The following is a 19271-nucleotide window of genomic DNA, read 5'->3' on the forward strand; positions in this document are numbered from 1 at the left end:
CCCAGTACATCAGGTTCCAGTCGGACAATATAACCTCAGTAGCTTACATCAACCATCAGGGAGGAACTCTGGGTTTCTTGGCCATGACAGAGGTAGCAAAGATCATTCAGTGGGCAGAGACCCACAATTGCTGTCTGTCAGCGATCCACATTCCAGTTGTGGACAACTGGGAGGCGGACTTCCTGAGCAGGCAGACCTTTCACCCGGGGGAGTGGGAGCTCCATCCGGAAGTGTTTTCCAGCCTGATTCTCAAATGTGGTCAGCCGGAATTGGATCTCATGGCATCTCGGCAGAATGCCAAGCTCCCGAGGTACGGGTCGAGGTCAAGGGATCCTCAGGCTGTACTGATAGACGCTCTGGCGGTACCTTGAAATTTCAGTCTCGCATACCTACCGTATTTCCTCAGTTCGCTCTTCTACCTCGGCTCATTGCTCGAATCAAGCAGGAAAGGGCATTGTTGATCCTCATTGCACGGCGTGGCCTCGCAGGATTTGGTATGCAGACCTGGTGGACATGTCATCACTTCCGTTGAGGAAGGACCTTCTACTTCAAGGGCCCTTCCTTCATCCAAATCTATTTCTCTGAAGCTGACTGCTTGGAGATTGAACGCTTAATTTTATCCAAGCCTGGATTTTTGAAATCGGTCATTGAGACAATGATTCAGGCTCGTAAACCTGTGACTAGAAAGATTTACCATAAGATATGGCATAAATATCTATACTGGTGTGAATCCAAGGGCTACTCTTGTGGATTCCTAGAATTCTGTCTTTTCTCCAAGAAGGTTTGGAGAAGGGTTTATCGGCAAGTTCCCTAAAGGGTCAAATATCTGCCTTGTCTATTTTGTTACATAAGCATGTGGCGGACGTCCCAGACATGCAATCGTTTTCTCAGGCCTTGGTCAGGATCAAGCCTGTGTTCAAACCAGTTACTCCTCCCTGGAGTCTTAATTTAGTTCTTAAGGTTCTTCAAGGGGCTCCGTTTGAGCCTATGCATTCCTTAGATATTAAGTTGTTATCTTAGGAAGTTTTGTTTCTTGTTGCTATTTCATCTGCTCGTAGAGTGTCAGAGCTCTCGGCATTACAGTATGAGTCTGCTTACCTTATTTTTCATTCGGATAAGGTGGTTTTACGTACTAAATTGGGGTTTCTTTCTAAAGTAGTTTCAGACCGGATTGTTGTTCCTTCCTTGTGCCCTAATCCTTCTTCTCAGAAGGAACGGCTTCTGTACTATCTGGACGTGGTACGTGCACTAAAATTCTATTTACAGGTGACTAAGGATTTTCGTCAGTCTTCTGCTCTGTTTGTGGTATTCTCTGGGAAACGTAAGGGACAGAAAGCTACGGCTGCTTCTCTTTGTGGCTGAAGAGTATCATTTGCTTTGCTTATGAAACTGCTGGACAGCAGCCTCCTGAGAGAGTTACGGCTCATTCTACGAGGGCTGTTTCCTCTTCCTGGGCATTCAAAAATGAAGCTTCTGTGGAACAGATTTGCAAGGCTGCAACTTGGTTCTCTCTTCACACTTTTTCAAAATTCTATAAATTTGACACTTTTGCCTCGGCTGAGGCCGCTTTTGGGAGAAAGGTTCTTCAAGCAGTGGTGCCTTCCGTTTAGGTTCCCTGTCTTGTCCCTCCCTTATCTGTGTACTCTAGCTTGGGTATTGATTCCCAATAGTAATTAGATGATCCGTGGACTCATCGTGTCATTAGAAAGAAAACAAAATTTATGCTTACCTGATAAATTTATTTATTTCTTGACACAATGAGTCCACAGCCGCCCTTTTTTATATCAGACGGTCTTTTTGTTTTGTAAACCTCAGGCACCTTTGCACCTTGTGTTACTTCCTTTCTGTCTTTTTTCTTTGGTCGAATGACTGGGGTTATAGGGAAGGGAGGTGATATTTAACAGCTTTGCTGTGGTGCTCTTTGCCGCCTCCTGCTGGGCAGAATTGATATTCCCAATAATAATTGGATGATCCGTGGACTCATCGTGTCAAGAAAGAAATTTATCAGGTAAGCATAAATTTAGTTTTTTTCAGCATTAAAACACAAACACACAACTCGTAATCTAGGTAATTGATTGCATAGGACATTTTGTGCAAAAATAGCATAATGTAACAAATTAGCATGTCCCTTAATGTTTAAATGCAAATCTAAAATATAGCTTAGCGCTGACGACGTTCCCACAGTTCATAAGGAAGTTCCACTTGGCAATTACTCTTTATATTCTCTTACTCTGCGTTAGGAAAAGATACATTCTTTTTAGTTTCCATTTTTAAATTTGAGTTCTAGACTATGCGTTTTATAATTGAGATATATATATAATCAATTAGGCTGCTCTGGGGTTAACTGCCCAGGTTGCTGGGAACTTTGCAGCTGCTGTCAGTATTCAGGGCTGTGGAGTTTGCTGTGGCTTAGGATGTGTACCCAGTCCAGTCTGTGAGTGCGGTCCATTCCTGTGTTTTGTATTTACATAGAGGAGGTTACAAAAGCCTGTGTCACCCTGGGAGGTTCCCAGTTGGTTTGTTTGGAAGTATGCATTGTGTGGGTGCTGGTTTAGCGTCCCAGGAAGGGGGAGACCTTCTTGTGATCCTGGCCTTGATCCTTTGGCGCCAAATGTAACTGACTTCCCCCAGTTTTGCTTTTAAACATCAATGTGAATCTGCTGGCGAGTGCCGGGTTTTCTGTGTGTTGTGTTGATAATGTTTGTAATGCTTCCCTGCGGGCCTGTCACCCAGGCTGCTCTGGGATTAATTCCCTGGGTTGCTGGGAACTTTGCAGCGGTCTGTCAGTGTTCAGGGCTGTGGAGTTTGCTGTGGCTTAGGATGTGTACCCAGTCCAGTCTATGAGTGCGGTCCATTCCTGTGTTTTGTATTTACATAGGGGAGGTTATTAAAGCCTGTGTCACCCTGGGAGGTTTCCAGTTGGTTTGTTTGGAAGTATGCATTGTGTGGGTGCTGGTTTAGGGTCCCAGGAAGGGGGAGACCTTGTTGTGGTCCTGGGCTTGATCCTTTGGCACCAAATGTAACTGACTTCCCCTAGTTTTGCTTTTAAACATTACTGTGAATCTGCTGGCGAGGTGTGTATATGTATGTATGTGTGTGTGTATGTATATGTGTATATGTATGTGTGTGTGTATATGTATGTGTGTGTATGTGTGTGTATATATATATATATATATATATATATATATATATATATATATATATATATATATATATATATATATATATATATATATATATATATATATGTGTGTGTGTATATATATATATATATGTGTATATATATATATATATATATATATATATATATATATATATAAATTGTCCTGCTTCAATGTGTTTGATTTACTACTCATCACATTAATTACACTGAATTTCATTGACTATATTGAAATATTTTTATGAAATAACCTCATTTACTATAATTGCCCCCACAGTAACACTGAATCCATTTACTACCAGCGGGAGTTGCTCTGCCACTCTCTGGATGCCCTCCGTGTGGACCTTCTAACCATCAGTTCTTGTCACGGGATGATAGAGGAGCGAGAGCCTCGATTGGATAAGCTGTTCCCAGATCGCTCCACTCCTCGCCCATACCGCTTCCCTGGAAAGAGGGTAGGTGATGAGAAAATATACAGTTATTGTGAAGTGATGCTGCAGGTAGTGGCGCAGTGTAGGTGATGGGCATTTGGTGGCCTGTGGACTATATATGGCGCTTATAGGCTTCTGCAGCCTCAGCTATTCACAGGAACAACAGAGAATATCACTTTCTGCCCCAGAGAACTGCACTGTGTCCACAAGCATTTCCCAGCTTAATTCCCCTTATCTCTCAAATGCTTTTGATGGAATATGAAAGAACGTTCCTTTAGAAAACATTTTTTATATTTCTTTCATGTAATTGGCAAGAGTCCATGAGCTAGTGACGTATGGGATATATAATCCTACCAGGAGGGGCAAAGTTTCCCAAACCTCAAAATGCCTATAAATACACCCCTCACCACACCCACAATTCAGTTTTACAAACTTTGCCTCCTATGGAGGTGGTGAAGTAAGTTTGTGCTTGATTTTCTATGTTGATATGCGCTTCTCAGCATTTTGAAGCCCTATTCCTCTCAGAGTACAGTTAATGTCAGAGGGATGTGAAGGGTGTATCACCTATAGAATGCTATGGTTTTCCTTGCGGGAAATCTATTTAATAGGTTCTCTGTTATCGGTCGAAGAGATTCATCTCCTACCTTCTTTTTCAGATCGACGATATACTCTCATATTCCATTACCTCTACTAATAACTGTTTCAGTACTGGTATTATTATAAAGTTCTAAATATATGTATTGTACTTATATTTGCCATGAGCCAGGTTATGTATATTTCCTTTTGCAGACTAATCGGTTTCATATTTTGGAAAAATCATATTTAGGGAAATATTTTTCTTACCTGGGGTATAGTCTTTTTTTCAAATTGACTGTTTTTTCATTAAATTTTTGCGGGCAAAATTAGGCTCGCAAGGCGCAAAATGCTGATGTTTATTGCCTCAATCTTGGCGTGAGAATTTTTTTAGCGCGAATGTACGTCCGGTGACGCAAGTTCGTCATTTCCGGCATCTTAGTTGACGCCGAGTTTCTTGCACCTGTTTGCGACTGCAATGACGCGAGTGTGTCGCTTCTGGATGTTAGCGCCAAAAAATTTCATTTTGCGTTGTGCATCATACTTGGCGCCAAATATTATTTAAAACCCCATTTCTATGTGCCTCTTGCCTTTTTCTATTTCAGAGGGCTATGCTGTTTGCATTTTTTCCCATTCCTGAAACTGCCATATAAGGAAATTGATCATTTTGCTTTATATGTTTTTTTTTTCTCTTATATTTGCAAGATGTCTCAATCTGATCTTGTCTCAGAAACCACTGTTGGAACCCTGCTGCCTGATAACAGTTCTACCAAAGTTAAGTGTATTTGTTGTAAATTTGTGGAGATTATATCTCCAGCTGTGGTATGTAATAGTTGTCATGATAAGCTTTTTCAAGAATGTATCCATCAGTAATAGTGCAATGCCTGTTGTTCCTTCAACATCTAATGTACATGATAACCCTGTGAATATAAAAGATTTTGTTGCTGATGCGATTCAGAAGGCTTTGTCTGCTATCCCGCCTTCTAATAAACGTAAAAGGTCTTTTAAAACTTCTCATAAAGTTGATGAAATTTCAAATGACAGACAACATACTGAATTATCCTCCTCTGATGAGGATCTATCTGATTCAGAAGATCCTTCCTCAGATATTGACACTGATAAATCTACTTATTTATTTAAAATGGAGTATATTCGTTCTTTGTTAAAGAAGTGTTGATTACATTGGATATTGAGGAAACTAGTCCTCTTGATATTAAAAATAGCAAATGTTTAAATTCTGTTTATAAACCTCCTGTGGTTACTCCAGAGGTTTTTCCAGTTCCTGATGCTATTTCTGATATGATTTCTAAGGAATGGAATAGGCCTGATACTTCTTTTTTTTCCTTCTTCAAGGAAAAAATTTAAAAAATTGTATCTTTTGCCAGCAGTTACATTGGAGTTTTGGGAAAAGATCCCCAAAGTTGATGGGGCTATCTCTACTCTTGCTAAATGTACTACTATTCCTATGGAAGATAGTATTTCTTTTAAAGATCCTTTAGATAGGAAACTTGTATCTTATCTAAGGAAAGCTTATTTATATTCTGGCTATCTTCCCAGGCCTGCCATTTCTATGGCTGATGTTGCAGCTGCATCAACATTTTGGTTGGAAAGTTTAGCGCAACAGGAAACAGATCCTGATTTGTCTATCATTGTTCGCTTGCTTCAACATGCTAATCATTTTATCTGTGATGCCATTTTTAGTATCATCAAAATTGATGGTAAATCTATGTCTTATTCTATTTTAGCTAGAAGAGCTTTGTGGCTCAAATATTGGAATGCCGACATGGTATCTAAATATAGATTACTATATCTTTCTTTCCAAGGTAATAATTTATTTGGTTCTCAGTTGGATTCGATTATTTCAACTATCACTGAGGGGAAGGTAGTTTTTTTGCCCCAGGATAAAAGACCTAAGGATAAATCTAAAGCTTCTAACCGTTTACGTTCCTTTCAACAAAATAAGGAACAGAAACCCAATCCTTCCCCCAAAGAATCTGGTTCCAATTGGAAACCTTCTTCAAGTTGGAATAAATCCAAGCCGATTAAGAAACCAAAGCCAGCCCCCAAGTCTGCATGAAGGTGTGGCCCTCATTCCAGGTCAGCTGGTAGGGGGCAGATTAAGATTATTCCAAAGTATTTGGGCAGATTCTGTTCAAAATCAATGGATTCAGAGTATTTTATTTCAAGGGTACCGAATAGGATTCAGAATAAAACCTCCTGTGAGAAGATTTTTTCTCTCACGCATCCCAGCAAATCTAGTAAAGGCTCAGGCTTTTCTGAAGTGTGTTTCAGACCTGGAGCTTTCAGGGGTTATTATACCAGTTCAGTTTCAGGAACAGGGTCTGGGGTTTTATTCAAATCTATTCATTGCTCTAAAGAAAAAAAATTCATTCAGTTCTGGATCTGAAAATTTTGAATCGTTTTGTAAGAGTGCCAACTTTCAAAATGGTGACTATAAGGACTATTCTGCCTTTTGTTCAGCAAGGTCATTATATGTCCACGATAGACTTACAGGATCCATATCTTCATATTCCGATTCATCCAGAGCATTATCAGTTTCTGAGATTCTCTTTTCTAGACAAGCATTACCAATTTGTCGCTCTTCCATTTGGCCTAGCGACAGCTCCAAGAATATTTTCAAAGGTTCTCGGTGCCCTACTCTCTGTAATCAGAGAACAGGTTATTGCAGTGTTTCCTTATTTGGACGATATATTGGTACTAGCTCAGTCTTTACATTCTGCAGAATCTCACACAAATCAACTATTGTTTCTTCAAAGACATGATTGGAGGATCAATTTACCAAAAAGTTCCTTGATTCCTCAGACAAGGGTCACCTTTTTAGGTTTCCAGATAGATTCAGTGTCCATGACTCTGTCTCTAACAGACAAGAGACGATTAAAATTTAGTAGCTTTGTGCATAGAAGTTTTAGGTCTCATGACTGCAGCATCGGACGCGATCCCCTTTGCTCGTTTTCATATGAGACCTCTCCAGCTTTGTATGCTGAATCAATGGTGCAGGGATTATTCAAAGATATCACAATTAATGTCCTTAAATCCCAATGTTCGACTCTCTATGACTTGGTGGTTAGATCACCATCGTATAGTTCAAGGGGCCTCTTTTGTTCGTCCAACCTGGACTGTGATCACAACAGATGCAAGTATTTCAGGTTGGGGAGCTGTCTGGGGATCTCTGACAGCACAAGGGGTTTGGAAATCTCAAGTGGCGAGGTTACCAATCAATATTTTAGAACTCCGTGCTATTTTTAGGGCTCTTCGGGTTTGGCCTCTGTTGAAGAGAGAGCCGTTCATTTGTTTTCAGACAGACAATATCACAACTGTGGCATATGTCAATCATCAGGGTGGGACTCACAGTCCCCAAGCTATGAAAGAAGTATGTTGGATACTTTCTTGGGCGGAATCCAGCTCCTGTCTAATTTCTGCGGTTCATATCCCAGGTGTAGACAATTGGGAAGCGGATTATCTCAGCCGTCAGACTTTACATCCGGGGGAGTGGTCGCTCCATCGAGATGTGTTTTTTCAGATTGTTTAGATGTGGGGCTTTCCAGAAATAGATCTGATGGCTTCCCATCTGAACAAGAAACTTCCCAGTTACCTTTCCAGGTCCAGGGATCCTCAGGCGGAGTCGGTGGATGCGTTAGCACTTCCTTGGTTTTACCAACTTGCTTATATCTTCCCGCCTCTAGTTCTTTTTCCAAAAGTGATCTCCAAGATCATCATGGAACATTTGTTTGTGTTTCTGGTAGCACCAGCATGGCCTCACAGGTTCTGGGATGCAGACCTTGTCCGGATGTCCAGTTGTCAACCATGGCCACTTCCTTTAAGTGCAAAATAGAAAGTGACACGCTCCTGGAAATATTATGAGATAAAATGTAACATTTATTTGTAATTCTTTAAAACATATTAATTACAAGCCTCCAATACAAGTAGTCATGAGAAGCGCAGTACAACGGCTTACGCGTTTCGGGTGTTACCCGTAGTCATAGCCTGATCTGTGCAAATCCTGACTGCCTTAACAATCCTGTACTCGTACATAATTGGTTTAAAATCAAGGAGGAGTTGCGCTATACTCATGTTACACCTCAATACACAGCACGTCTAGCCATGACACTCACTTAATGGTCAGTTGCATCCAAATAATGTAAGTAAGTATACTGAAACGTATGATACAAGGGAACAAATGCAACCTAAACACCAATCCTGAATATAAGACAAAGATAGACCACCTTTCAAGATTCCAATCCAATGCATGAAAAATACATACTGCAATATTTAACTTCCAATACTAGCAGTTGTAACGTTCTGCTGTAATGCACAAGATGTGTAAAATAAACACTAGTAAATAATGAAATTCTAAAAGGAATATTAGTAGTGCTAATGTATACTATATTTAAGTCTATACAGTTAGATTTAATTTGCAACTTAAAGGTATTGCCTCATAACAGAAAACATAATATACATATTTTATACATAAAACTGTAGCATGTGTAAACATTATTCTTTGAAAAAATTGATATTAGGAATCCATCTCACCACTTGGATTATCATAGTTTCCTTAGGCCTATAGACTCTGATGCGATGTACCTTTTATTGCAAGTTATATTGCTGCCAGATTTACCTAATAAGATGCAGAACACAATTTGTCAAAGAATAGAACATGATTGTATAACTATACTGTTCTAGACCTATCTATCTATATATATATATATATATATATATATATATATATATATATATATATATATATATATATATATATATATATATATATATATATATATATATATATATATATATATATATAATAAATTAAGGCAGTGTAGCCATAGTACTTGACTGGTTAACTTGGCAAGAAGTTTGTCCACCCCCCACCCCCTCTACTTGATGTTCCTTCATCCTAGACTTAATGTCTCTAGAAGTGAGTCCAATGTACTGTATATTACACTGTACGCATCTAATCATGTAGATAACATTCTTGGACATGCAGTTCATTAGGAATTTTATTTGAAAGACCTCTCCTGTGATACAGGAACTGTACTCCCTTGTCCTGTCTAGGTATTCACAGGGCTTGCACTTGTTGTGCCCGCAACCATACATTCCTGTACCCCTCAACCAGGTACTGTTAATGGTTATATCCTGCTTCAAAAATGTTGGAGACAGGATGCTGCCCAAAGTAGGGCTTCTTCTCGAGCTACATCTAATTCCGTGTTTTACTAGGCCTGTTAATTTATCATCAGCTGCTAGGATTGGAAAATGTTTCTTTATTATTTGTGTTATCTGTGGATATTGAGAGCTGTAACTGGTGATAAAATTGACTCCTGTAAACATTCTCTGTGTTTTGTTAGTACCTTTTAGAAGTGTTGTTCTCATTTTCTCATTACATTGTTTCCTAGCTTTAGTGATGATGTTTCTATGGTAACCCCTTTTAGATAGCCTCTGTTATAGTTCATCTGCTTGTTCATTAAAATCAGCCACATCCGAACAGTTTCTTTTCAGGCGAATAAATTCGCCTTTGGCCACTGCTGCTGGTGTGTGCTTTGGATGACAGCTTTTCCCATGCAGGAGAGAATTTCTTGAAATGGGCTTTCTATCTGTCTTTGTGGTTATCGTACCATCCCTCATACCCATAAGGGTGAGATCAAGATAGTTAATGCTCACAGATTGTATCTCATATGTGAAGCTTAGTCCAATCTGTTTATGATTGAGATAATTAATGAAAAGATGGACATCGTCATGAGACCCCCTCCATATAAATATGAGGTCTATGTATCTCCTATACATAACAATGTCCTGCCTAAATGGGTTTCTATCTCCAAAGATGTGGAAGAGCTCCCACCAACCTAAAAAAAGAGCTGTAACTGGTGATAAAATTGACTCCTGTAAAAAATTCTCTGTGTTTTGTTAGTACCTTTTAGAAGTGTTGTTCTCTGTTTCTCATTACATTGTTTCATAGCTTTAGTGATGATGTTTCTATGGTAACCCCTTTTAGAGAGCCTCTGTTCTAGTTCATCTGCTTGTTCATTAAAATCAGCCACTTTTTTCAATTTGAAGGGGTGTTCTATCTCCAGAGATGTAGAACGGCGATGGGGGCAAAATTTGCCCCATCATACGCCAACCTTTTTTTAGGTTGGTGGGAGCTCTTCCACATCTTTGGAGATAGAAACTCATTTAGGCAGGACATTGTTATGTATAGGAGATACATAGACCTCATATTTATATGGAGGGGGTCTCATGACGATGTCCATCTTTTCATTAATTATCTCAATCATAAACAGATTGGACTAAGCTTCACATATGAGATACAATCTGTGAGCATTAACTATCTTGATCTCACCCTTATGGGTATGAGGGATGGTACGATAACCACAAAGACATATAGAAAGCCCATTTCAGGAAATTCTCTCCTGCATGGGAAAAGCTGTCATCCAAAGCACACACCAGCAGCAGTGGCCAAAGGCGAATTTATTCGCCTGAAAAGAAACTGTTCGGATGTGGCTGATTTTAATGAACAAGCAGATGAACTAGAACAGAGGCTATCTAAAAGGGGTTACCATAGAAACATCATCACTAAAGCTAGGAAACAATGTAATGAGAAACAGAGAACAACACTTCTAAAAGGTACTAACAAAACACAGAGAATGTTTACAGGAGTCAATTTTATCACCAGTTACAGCTCTCAATATCCACAGATAACACAAATAATAAAGAAACATTTTCCAATCCTAGCAGCTGATGATAAATTAACAGGCCTAGTAAAACAGGGAATTAGATGTAGCTCGAGAAGAAGCCCTACTTTGGGCAGCATCCTGTCTCCAACACTTTTGAAGCAGGATATAACCAATAACAGTACCTTGTTGAGGAGTACAGGAATGTATGGTTGCGGACTCAACAAGTGCAAGCCCTGTGAATATCTAGACAGGACAAGGGAGTACAGTTCCTGTATCACTGGAGAGGTCTTTCAAATAAAATCCCTAATGAACTGCATGTCCAAGAATGTAATCTATATGATTAGATGCGTACATTGGACTCCATTGGACATTGGACTTCTAGAGACATTAAGTCTAGGATGAGGAAACATCTTTCTACTCTTGGAAGAGGCAAATCCTCAACCCCCCTCATTAGACATTTTACTGAAATTCATAATGGCAATCTCAATACGATGAAATGGTGTGCCATTGAACAAGTCAAAACATCAAGTAGAGGGGGGGATGTGGACAAACTTCTTGCCAAGAGAGAAATCTTCTGGATGTTCAAATTAAAGACCAGATACCCAGAAGGTCTTAACTCAAAATACGACATAATTAATTTCTGGGAATAAAAGTAAAATCATAGTGCCAAGACCTATTGTATGTTTCTGTTTTATCTTTGACAAGTTAACCATTCAAGTACTATGGCTACACTGCCTTTATTTATTATATATATAGAGGTCTAGAACAGTATAGTTATACGATCGTGTTCTATTCTTTGACGAATTGTGTTCTGTATCTTATTAGGTAAATCTGGCAACAATATAACTTGCAATAAAAGGTACATCGCATCAGAGTCTATAGGCCTAAAGAAACTGTGATAATCCAAGTGGTGAGCTGGATTCCTAATATCAATTTTTTCAAAGAATAATGTTTACACATGCTACAGTTTTATGTATAAAATATGTATATTATGTTTTCTGTTATGAGGCAATACCTTTAAGTTGCAAAATAAATCTAACTGTATAAACTTAAATATAGTATACATTAGCACTACTAATATTCCTTTTAGAAGTTCATTATTTACTAGTGTTTATTTTACACATCTTGTGCATTACAGCAGAACGTTACAACTGCTAGTATTGGAAGTATGAATACAGTTAAATATTGCAGTATGTATTTTTCATGCATTGGATTAGAATCTTGAAAGGTGGTCTATCTTTGTCTTCTATTCAGGATTGGTGTTTAGTTTGCATTTGTTCCCTTGTATCATACGTTTCAGTATACTTACTTACATTATTTAGATGCAATTGACCATTAAGTGAGTGTCATGTCTAGACGTGCTATGTATTCAGGTGTAACATGAGTATAGCGCAACTCCTCCTTGATTTTAAACCAATTATGTACGAGTACAGGATTTTTAAGGCAGTCAGGATTTGCACAGATTAGGCTATGACTACGGGTAACACCCGAAACGCGTAAGCTGTTGTGCTGCGCTTCTCATGACTACTTGTATTGGAGGCTTGTAATGTTTTAAAGAATTACAAATAAATCGTACATTTTATCTCATGAAATTTCCAAGAGCGTCACTTTCTATTTTGCACTCCTTGTGACTGGCTACACACGCTCTTCCTTTGCTGTTTGGACATACCTCTGGATTGGATGTGAGATGTTGGACGCCACACCCCCTACCCGGAAGAGTGGTATTGCAGCGGTTTGCTGAGGGGAGACGGAGATGGACACGGAGACACATAGGTCCGATTGGGAATATTATACTCAAGGTACCAGTTTGTTTTTGGTGTACTATAAGAGAGGATACTTGTGACTGTAGTATTATACAGGATTGTATCAGACTAAGAAGGTCTGTCACCTAGTCTGCATTTACTGCGAGAGGGAATATATCCTAGGGTGAATACTTCCATACCCATATCCAGCACAGGTCTCCCAGCACCGCCAAATACTCACGTTATAAGGGGCAACTGTATGGGACAAACATCCTTCCAAAGAAATTACAGACTTTCACACAAAATATACATATATTGATTATCGTGAGTGGGGCCTGCAAACCCTTTCTCTTCACTTCCTTTAAGACCAGATCTTCTGTCTCAAGTACCGTTTTTCCATCAGGATCTCAAATCATTAAATTTGAAGGTATGGAAATTGATTACTTAGTGTTTAGTCATAGAGGTTTCTCTGACTCAGTGATTAATACTATGTTACAGGCTCGTAAATCTGTTTCTAGGAACATTTATTATCGAGTTTGGAAGACTTTTATTTCATGGTGTTCTTTTCATAAATTCTCCTGGCATTCTTTTAGAATTCCTAGAATTTTACAGTTTCTTCAGGATGGTTTGTATAAAAAAGTGTCTGCAAGTTCCTCGAAGGGACAAATCTCTGCTTTTTCTGTTTTATTTCACAGAAAGATTGCTAAACTTCATGATATTCACTGTTTTGGTCAGGCTTTGGTCCGTATCAATTCTGTCATTAAATCGATCTCTCCTCCTTGGAGTCTTAATTTGGTCCTGAGAGCTTTACAGGCTCCTTCTTTTGAGCCTATGCATTCTTTGGATATTAAACTACTTTCTTGGAAAGTGTTGTTCCTTTTGGCTATCTCTTCTGCTAGAAGAGTTTCGGAATTATCTGCTCTTTTTTGTGAGTCACCTTTTCTGATTTTTTTTTTTATCAAGATAAGGCAGTTTTGCGGACTTTATTTAAATTTTTACCTAAGGTTGTGAATTCTAAAATTTTTAGGGAAATTGTTGTCCCCTCTGTGTCCTAATCCTAAGAATACTTTGGAGAGATCTTTACATTCTCTGGATGTTGTAAGAGCTTTGAAATATTATGTTGAAGTTACTAAAGATTTCAGGAAGACTTCTAGTCTATTTGTTGTCTTTTCTGGTTCTAGGAAAGGTCAGAAAGCTTCTGCCATTTCCTTGGCATCTTGGTTAAAGCTTTTGATTCATAAGGCTTATGTGGAGTCGGGTCAGGCCCAAGCCTCAGAGAATCACAGCTCATTCTACTAGATCAGTCTCCACTTTGTCGGCTTTTGAAAATGAAGCTTCAGTTGATCAGATTTGCAAAGCAGCGACTTGGTCTTCTTTGCATACATTTACTAAATTCTACCGTTTTGATGTATTTGCCTCTTTGGAAGCAGTTTTTGGTAGAAAAGTTCTTCAGGCAGCTGTTTCAGTTTGATTCCTCTGCTTGTGTTTTAAGTTTTTTTCTTTTCAATTATAAGAAAAACTTATTATTTTGGTTGTAGATTAAATTTTTCAGCGGAAAATGGCTGTTTTTATTCATCCCTCCCTCTCTAGTGACTCTTCTGTGGAGTTCCACATCTTGGGTATTACTATCCCATACGTCACTAGCTCATGGACTCTTGCCAATTACATGAAAGAAAACATATTTTATGTAAGAACTTGCCAATATGAAAGAAATGAATTTATCAGGTAAGTTCTTACATAAATTATGTTTTCTTTCATGTAATTGGCAAGAGTCCATGAGACCCACCCTTTTTATGGTGGTTATGTTTTTTTGTATAAAGCACAATTATATTTCCAGTTCCTTTTTTGATGCTTTTTACTCCTTTCTCTATCACCCCACTACTTGGCTATTCGTTAAACTGAATTATGGGTGTGGTGAGGGGTGTATTTATAGGCATTTTGAGGTTTGGGAAACTTTGCCCCTCCTGGTAGGACTGTATATCCCATACGTCACTAGCTCATGGACTCTTGCCAATATGAAAGAAATGAATTTATGAGGTAAGTTCTTACATAAATTATGTTATATATTATATTATTATATTATGATAAAAAGACTGTTGGGGAAAAAAAAGCTAACTTATTTTCTTGCAAAATGAGCACTTTTCAGGGTAGAAACTGTCTTTAGAGTTGACTTACTTATAACTTTAGTTGCGTTCTGCCTTTCTTGAGCATGAGCAAGAACCTGAGTTCTTGTCTCTCTAGCATTCACTGTATAGTAAACCTGCTCATGTTACTCTAGAAGATTTATGACATCAAGCTAGTTATTGCTTCATGTAGATACCAGGAAATTATGGACACTGAACAAGTGAGTTAAAATTAATAAATAAAAGATTAAATCCTTTTAAAATTATCAGCAATACATATGGCAAATATTTCAATTAAAGGGACAGTCTACACCAGAATTTGTATTGTTTAAAAATATAGATAATCCCTTTATTACCCATTCCCTAGTTTTGCACTACCAACACGGTTATATAATACACTTTTTACCTCTGTGATTACCTTGTATCTAAGCCTCTGCAAACTGCCCCCTTATTTCAATTCTTTTGACAGACTTGCATTTTAGCCAATCAGAGCTGGCTCACCTGAACTCCATGTGCGTGAGCACAGTGTTATCTATATGACACTCATGAACTAACATCCTCTAGTGGTGAAAAAACAGTCAAAATGCCCTGAGAGAAGAGGCAGCCTTCAAGGACTTAGAAATTAGCATATGAACCTCCTAGGTTTAGCTTTCAACTAAGAATACCAAGGGAACAAAGCAAAAGTGGTACTAAAAGTAAATTTGAAAATTGTTTAAAATGACATTCTCTATCTGAATCATGAAAGTTTATTTTGGACTAGACTGTCCCTTTAAGTATAAGTTACTGCTTTTTTATTATAACAATGAAACAGACCATATCCCTTTTTAATGAGGACTAAAACTACTGTGTGACCTTCAGAGGAAGGGTTAAATGTTAGCAGCTGCGTGTGATATTGGTTGTATAAAAAAATCATTCAAATGCTTTTTACATGATGCAGATGGTGTTTTGTAAGGACAGGGATGTTAGGAGATGTGACCTCATGCGCTTATAACTCCGGCATTCTCTTCCCACTGACAGGTGTTTTTCTTGAGCAGCCGAGTTCATCCCGGGGAAACACCATCCAGCTTTGTGTTTAACGGCTTTCTGGAGTTCATTTTACGACAGGATGATCCCCGCGCTGCCATGTTAAGGCAGTTGTTTGTCTTCAAACTCATCCCTATGCTGAATCCTGACGGGGTAGTTAAAGGGCATTACAGGTATTTGCTTGAGTTAGCGCCAACTGTTGAATTTAAAGGGACACTGGTTTTTCCCTTAATGACTTCTTATACCAGTTGCAGAGTATACAATGTATGAGAGATTGCTATTTTAGGTTTATTATTGGTTATAAAATACCTATTTCTTTCATATAGGTGGCGAGAGTCCACGAGCTGTTACTTATGGGATATACATTCCTGCCAGGAGGAGACAAAGTTTCCCAAACCTCAAAAGCCTATAAACTCCCTGCCCAGATTACCTTAGTTTTAAACTTTGCCTCCTTAGGAGGTGGTTAAAGCATTATGATGTGCTTGATTTCTTCAGTGAAAGGCGTTTCAGAGCATATTAAAGCCCGGTTCCCCTCAGAGTACAGTGCTTGTCAGACGGCTGTGAAGGGAGTACTGCCTCAGTCATGACACCATGTTTTCTCCTCACAGGAAATCTTTTCATGGGCTCTCTATATATTCGGTCGCAGGGATTCATCTTCTGCCTCCCTTTACAGATCCACATTATACCAGCTATGGATTGGGCACTACATATATATATATATATATATATATATATATATATATATATATATATAAAACTTCCACAGAATGCAGGCACTCACTGGTCTTGATAAAATGTAACAATTTTTTTTAAGCATAGTTAAAATGACATAACGTTTCGGCACCAATTTGTGCCTTTGTCAAATGTCAGCATGAGAACAAAAGAATATGCAACACACTTAAAACCAATATGACACACAAATAAAAACATACCCCTTTTAAAGATGAGAGAGACAAACTTTCAGGTCTATGTTAATAGATCACGTACTTCCTATGTCAAGAGGGGGAGACAGAGCCAATAGACTGCTCCAACTTGAAAGCAGATGGATACACAGGTTGGACACGCTGGTTCCTAAAGGCCTTAACACCTCACTGGACTTTAGCCCATTTTACTAATACAACATTTGGATGATCTCTGTCCTGGACGGTTCTGAACTTCTAAATGATAGCTCACTGTTCAAAAAGTTTCTATCTGTACCCCAGGGAGACATGATGCCATTATATGCGATCCTTCACCCTCACCAAAACCTCTTTAATTAATACATATGTTAATGCCTTGGATCAGGGGCTATAAATATGTTTTCTTTATAAGAGTGATTTTTTTAAAGTGTTGGGTTTTAACTTATCTTCATCCGATTGATGTGCTTTGATAGCAAAGTTTTATATGTTTATTTGTGCTGATGCATTTGACTATTTTTTAGTAATTATTACCTATACTCCTAGGATGACCCTGTGTTCGGTCTCCTTTTTTGTATTACGAGTATGACAGTTTATTGCACGCAGCAACAAAAATCATATCTTACCATCGATCCATGTCCCTATGTGCCATCAAATAACATGTATCCACTACTATCTAGGGTTATTTGTATGACTGCTATGTCTAAACTCAATATGCTATATACATTTATGATTGTTTGGTTGCTAATGGCAACAATTACACATAGACGCATTAGACAGCAATACGCATGCGTGACTAAGATACTTCCCACTCTGACGCGTGAGGCTACCCGACGTCGCTATGGCAACGCCGTGCCATGCGTCATCACGCTAGGCACGTTACGTGCGTACGTGACGTCATTGCCAGGAATGGGAAGACGCGAGTGGCGGCATGGCGGCAAAAGTTTGTCTCTCTCATCTTTAAAAGGGGTATGTTTTTATTTGTGTGTCATATTGGTTTTAAGTGTGCTGCATATTCTTTTGTTCTCATGCTGACATTTGACAAAGGCACAAATTGGTGCCGAAACGTTATGTCATTTTAAATATGCTTAAAAAAAATTGTTACATTTTATCAAGACCAGTGAGTGCCTGCATTCTGTGAAAGTTTTGGATGATTTACAGCAGAGCACCGTGGCATTTATGGAGTGGTGAGATTGTGCTTTCCCTTTAAGGAACTATATATATATATATATATATATATATATATATATATATATATATATATATATATATATATATATATATATATATATATATATATATATATATATATATATATTTTTTTTTATAAAGCCTAGGGGCAGTTTATATTATCCTCACTCTTTAAAATATATTTCTCCAACATTGGTGTGTCTGGTCCACGGCGTCATACATTACTTGTGGGATATTCTCCTCCCCTACAGGGAAAGGCAAGGAGAGCACACAGCAGAGCTGTCCATATAGCTCCCCCTCTAGCTCCGCCCCCCAGTCATTCTCCTTGCCGCTCTGAACAAGTAGCATCTCCTCGGGGATGGTGAGGAGTTTGTGGTGTTAGTTGTAGTTTTTTATATCTTCTATCAAGAGTTTGTTATTTTAAAATAGTGCTGGCTTGTACTATTTACTCTACAACAGAAAAGTGATGAAGATTTCTGTTTAAGAGGGCTATGATTTTAGCACCAGTAACTAAAATCCATTGCTGTTACCACACAGGACTGTTGAAACCAGAGAACTTCAGTTGGGGGTAACAGTTTGCAGACTCATCTGCTTCAGGTATGACTAGTCTCCTTCTAACAACACAGGCTAATGCTAGATGACAGTCATTTTTCCCCTCAGGGAAAATGGTAAGCCATTTTTCTTTCACCTCAGCAAAAAAGATAACAGGCTTCCCCTTTTTGATTTTTATGTTGGCAGACACTGTTAGGGGCAAAATCGATTGGTTTTTATTACAATATCATGGCATTTGAACTGTTTTATAAGCTCATATACACTTGGGAACGTTTTTTATTGATCTGGCATGTTTTAGACACCTAAATCTAGTCAGGAAGGCCCCTTCACTCAAGTGTACTGAGGGAGGAAGCCTCATTTTGGCACTTCAGCTGTGCAGTTGATTTCAAGGCAGTGCATGCAGTTTCATGTGAGAGGGTCCTGTGACTCAGAAAGTGACTCCAGAAGGCTTATTTCTGTGGATGATTGACCCCTAAGGAAGGTAAAATGCTGCAACAATACTGTAGCAGGGATTGTAGTGTATAAAAACGGTTAAATCCAACAATTAGCTCTGGTTTGCTTGTTTTAAGAGCTAGAGTCTCCATATTTGCTGTGCAATACTTTCTAAGCATTAAGACACTGGGGTCCAAATTTCATAAAAATCTGATATTGCCTTCATAGTTTTTTGAACATTCAGAAATAAATGTGTCATTTTATTTTTTAAAGAGACAGTAACGTTTTTGTTTAAAATCGTTTTTATTGCATTGTTTGCCTGCCTAAATCTGTTTAACATGTCTATGCCATCAGATAACCTATGTTCTGTGTGTGTAGAGACAAATGTGTTCCCCCTTTGAGTGTTTGTGATAATTGTGCCATAGCGTCCAAACAAAATAAGGACAGCTCTGTTACATTTCA

General features: G+C 38.5%; 1 protein-coding gene across 1 annotated transcript in view; it reads left to right on the forward strand.

Moving 5' to 3' along the window:
* The window catches only part of LOC128656825 (cytosolic carboxypeptidase-like protein 5), a 602149-nt gene that overhangs the window by 27768 nt on the left and 555110 nt on the right, over window positions 1-19271 (forward strand). Inside the window, exons 4-5 of the mRNA XM_053710990.1 lie at window positions 3438-3615; window positions 15733-15911. Coding sequence (XP_053566965.1) covers window positions 3438-3615; window positions 15733-15911 — 357 coding nt within the window. The remainder of the gene's footprint in view (window positions 1-3437; window positions 3616-15732; window positions 15912-19271) is intronic.

Source organism: Bombina bombina, chromosome 4 (genome assembly GCF_027579735.1).
Source record: "Bombina bombina isolate aBomBom1 chromosome 4, aBomBom1.pri, whole genome shotgun sequence".
NCBI classification, from domain to species: Eukaryota; Metazoa; Chordata; class Amphibia; order Anura; family Bombinatoridae; genus Bombina; species Bombina bombina.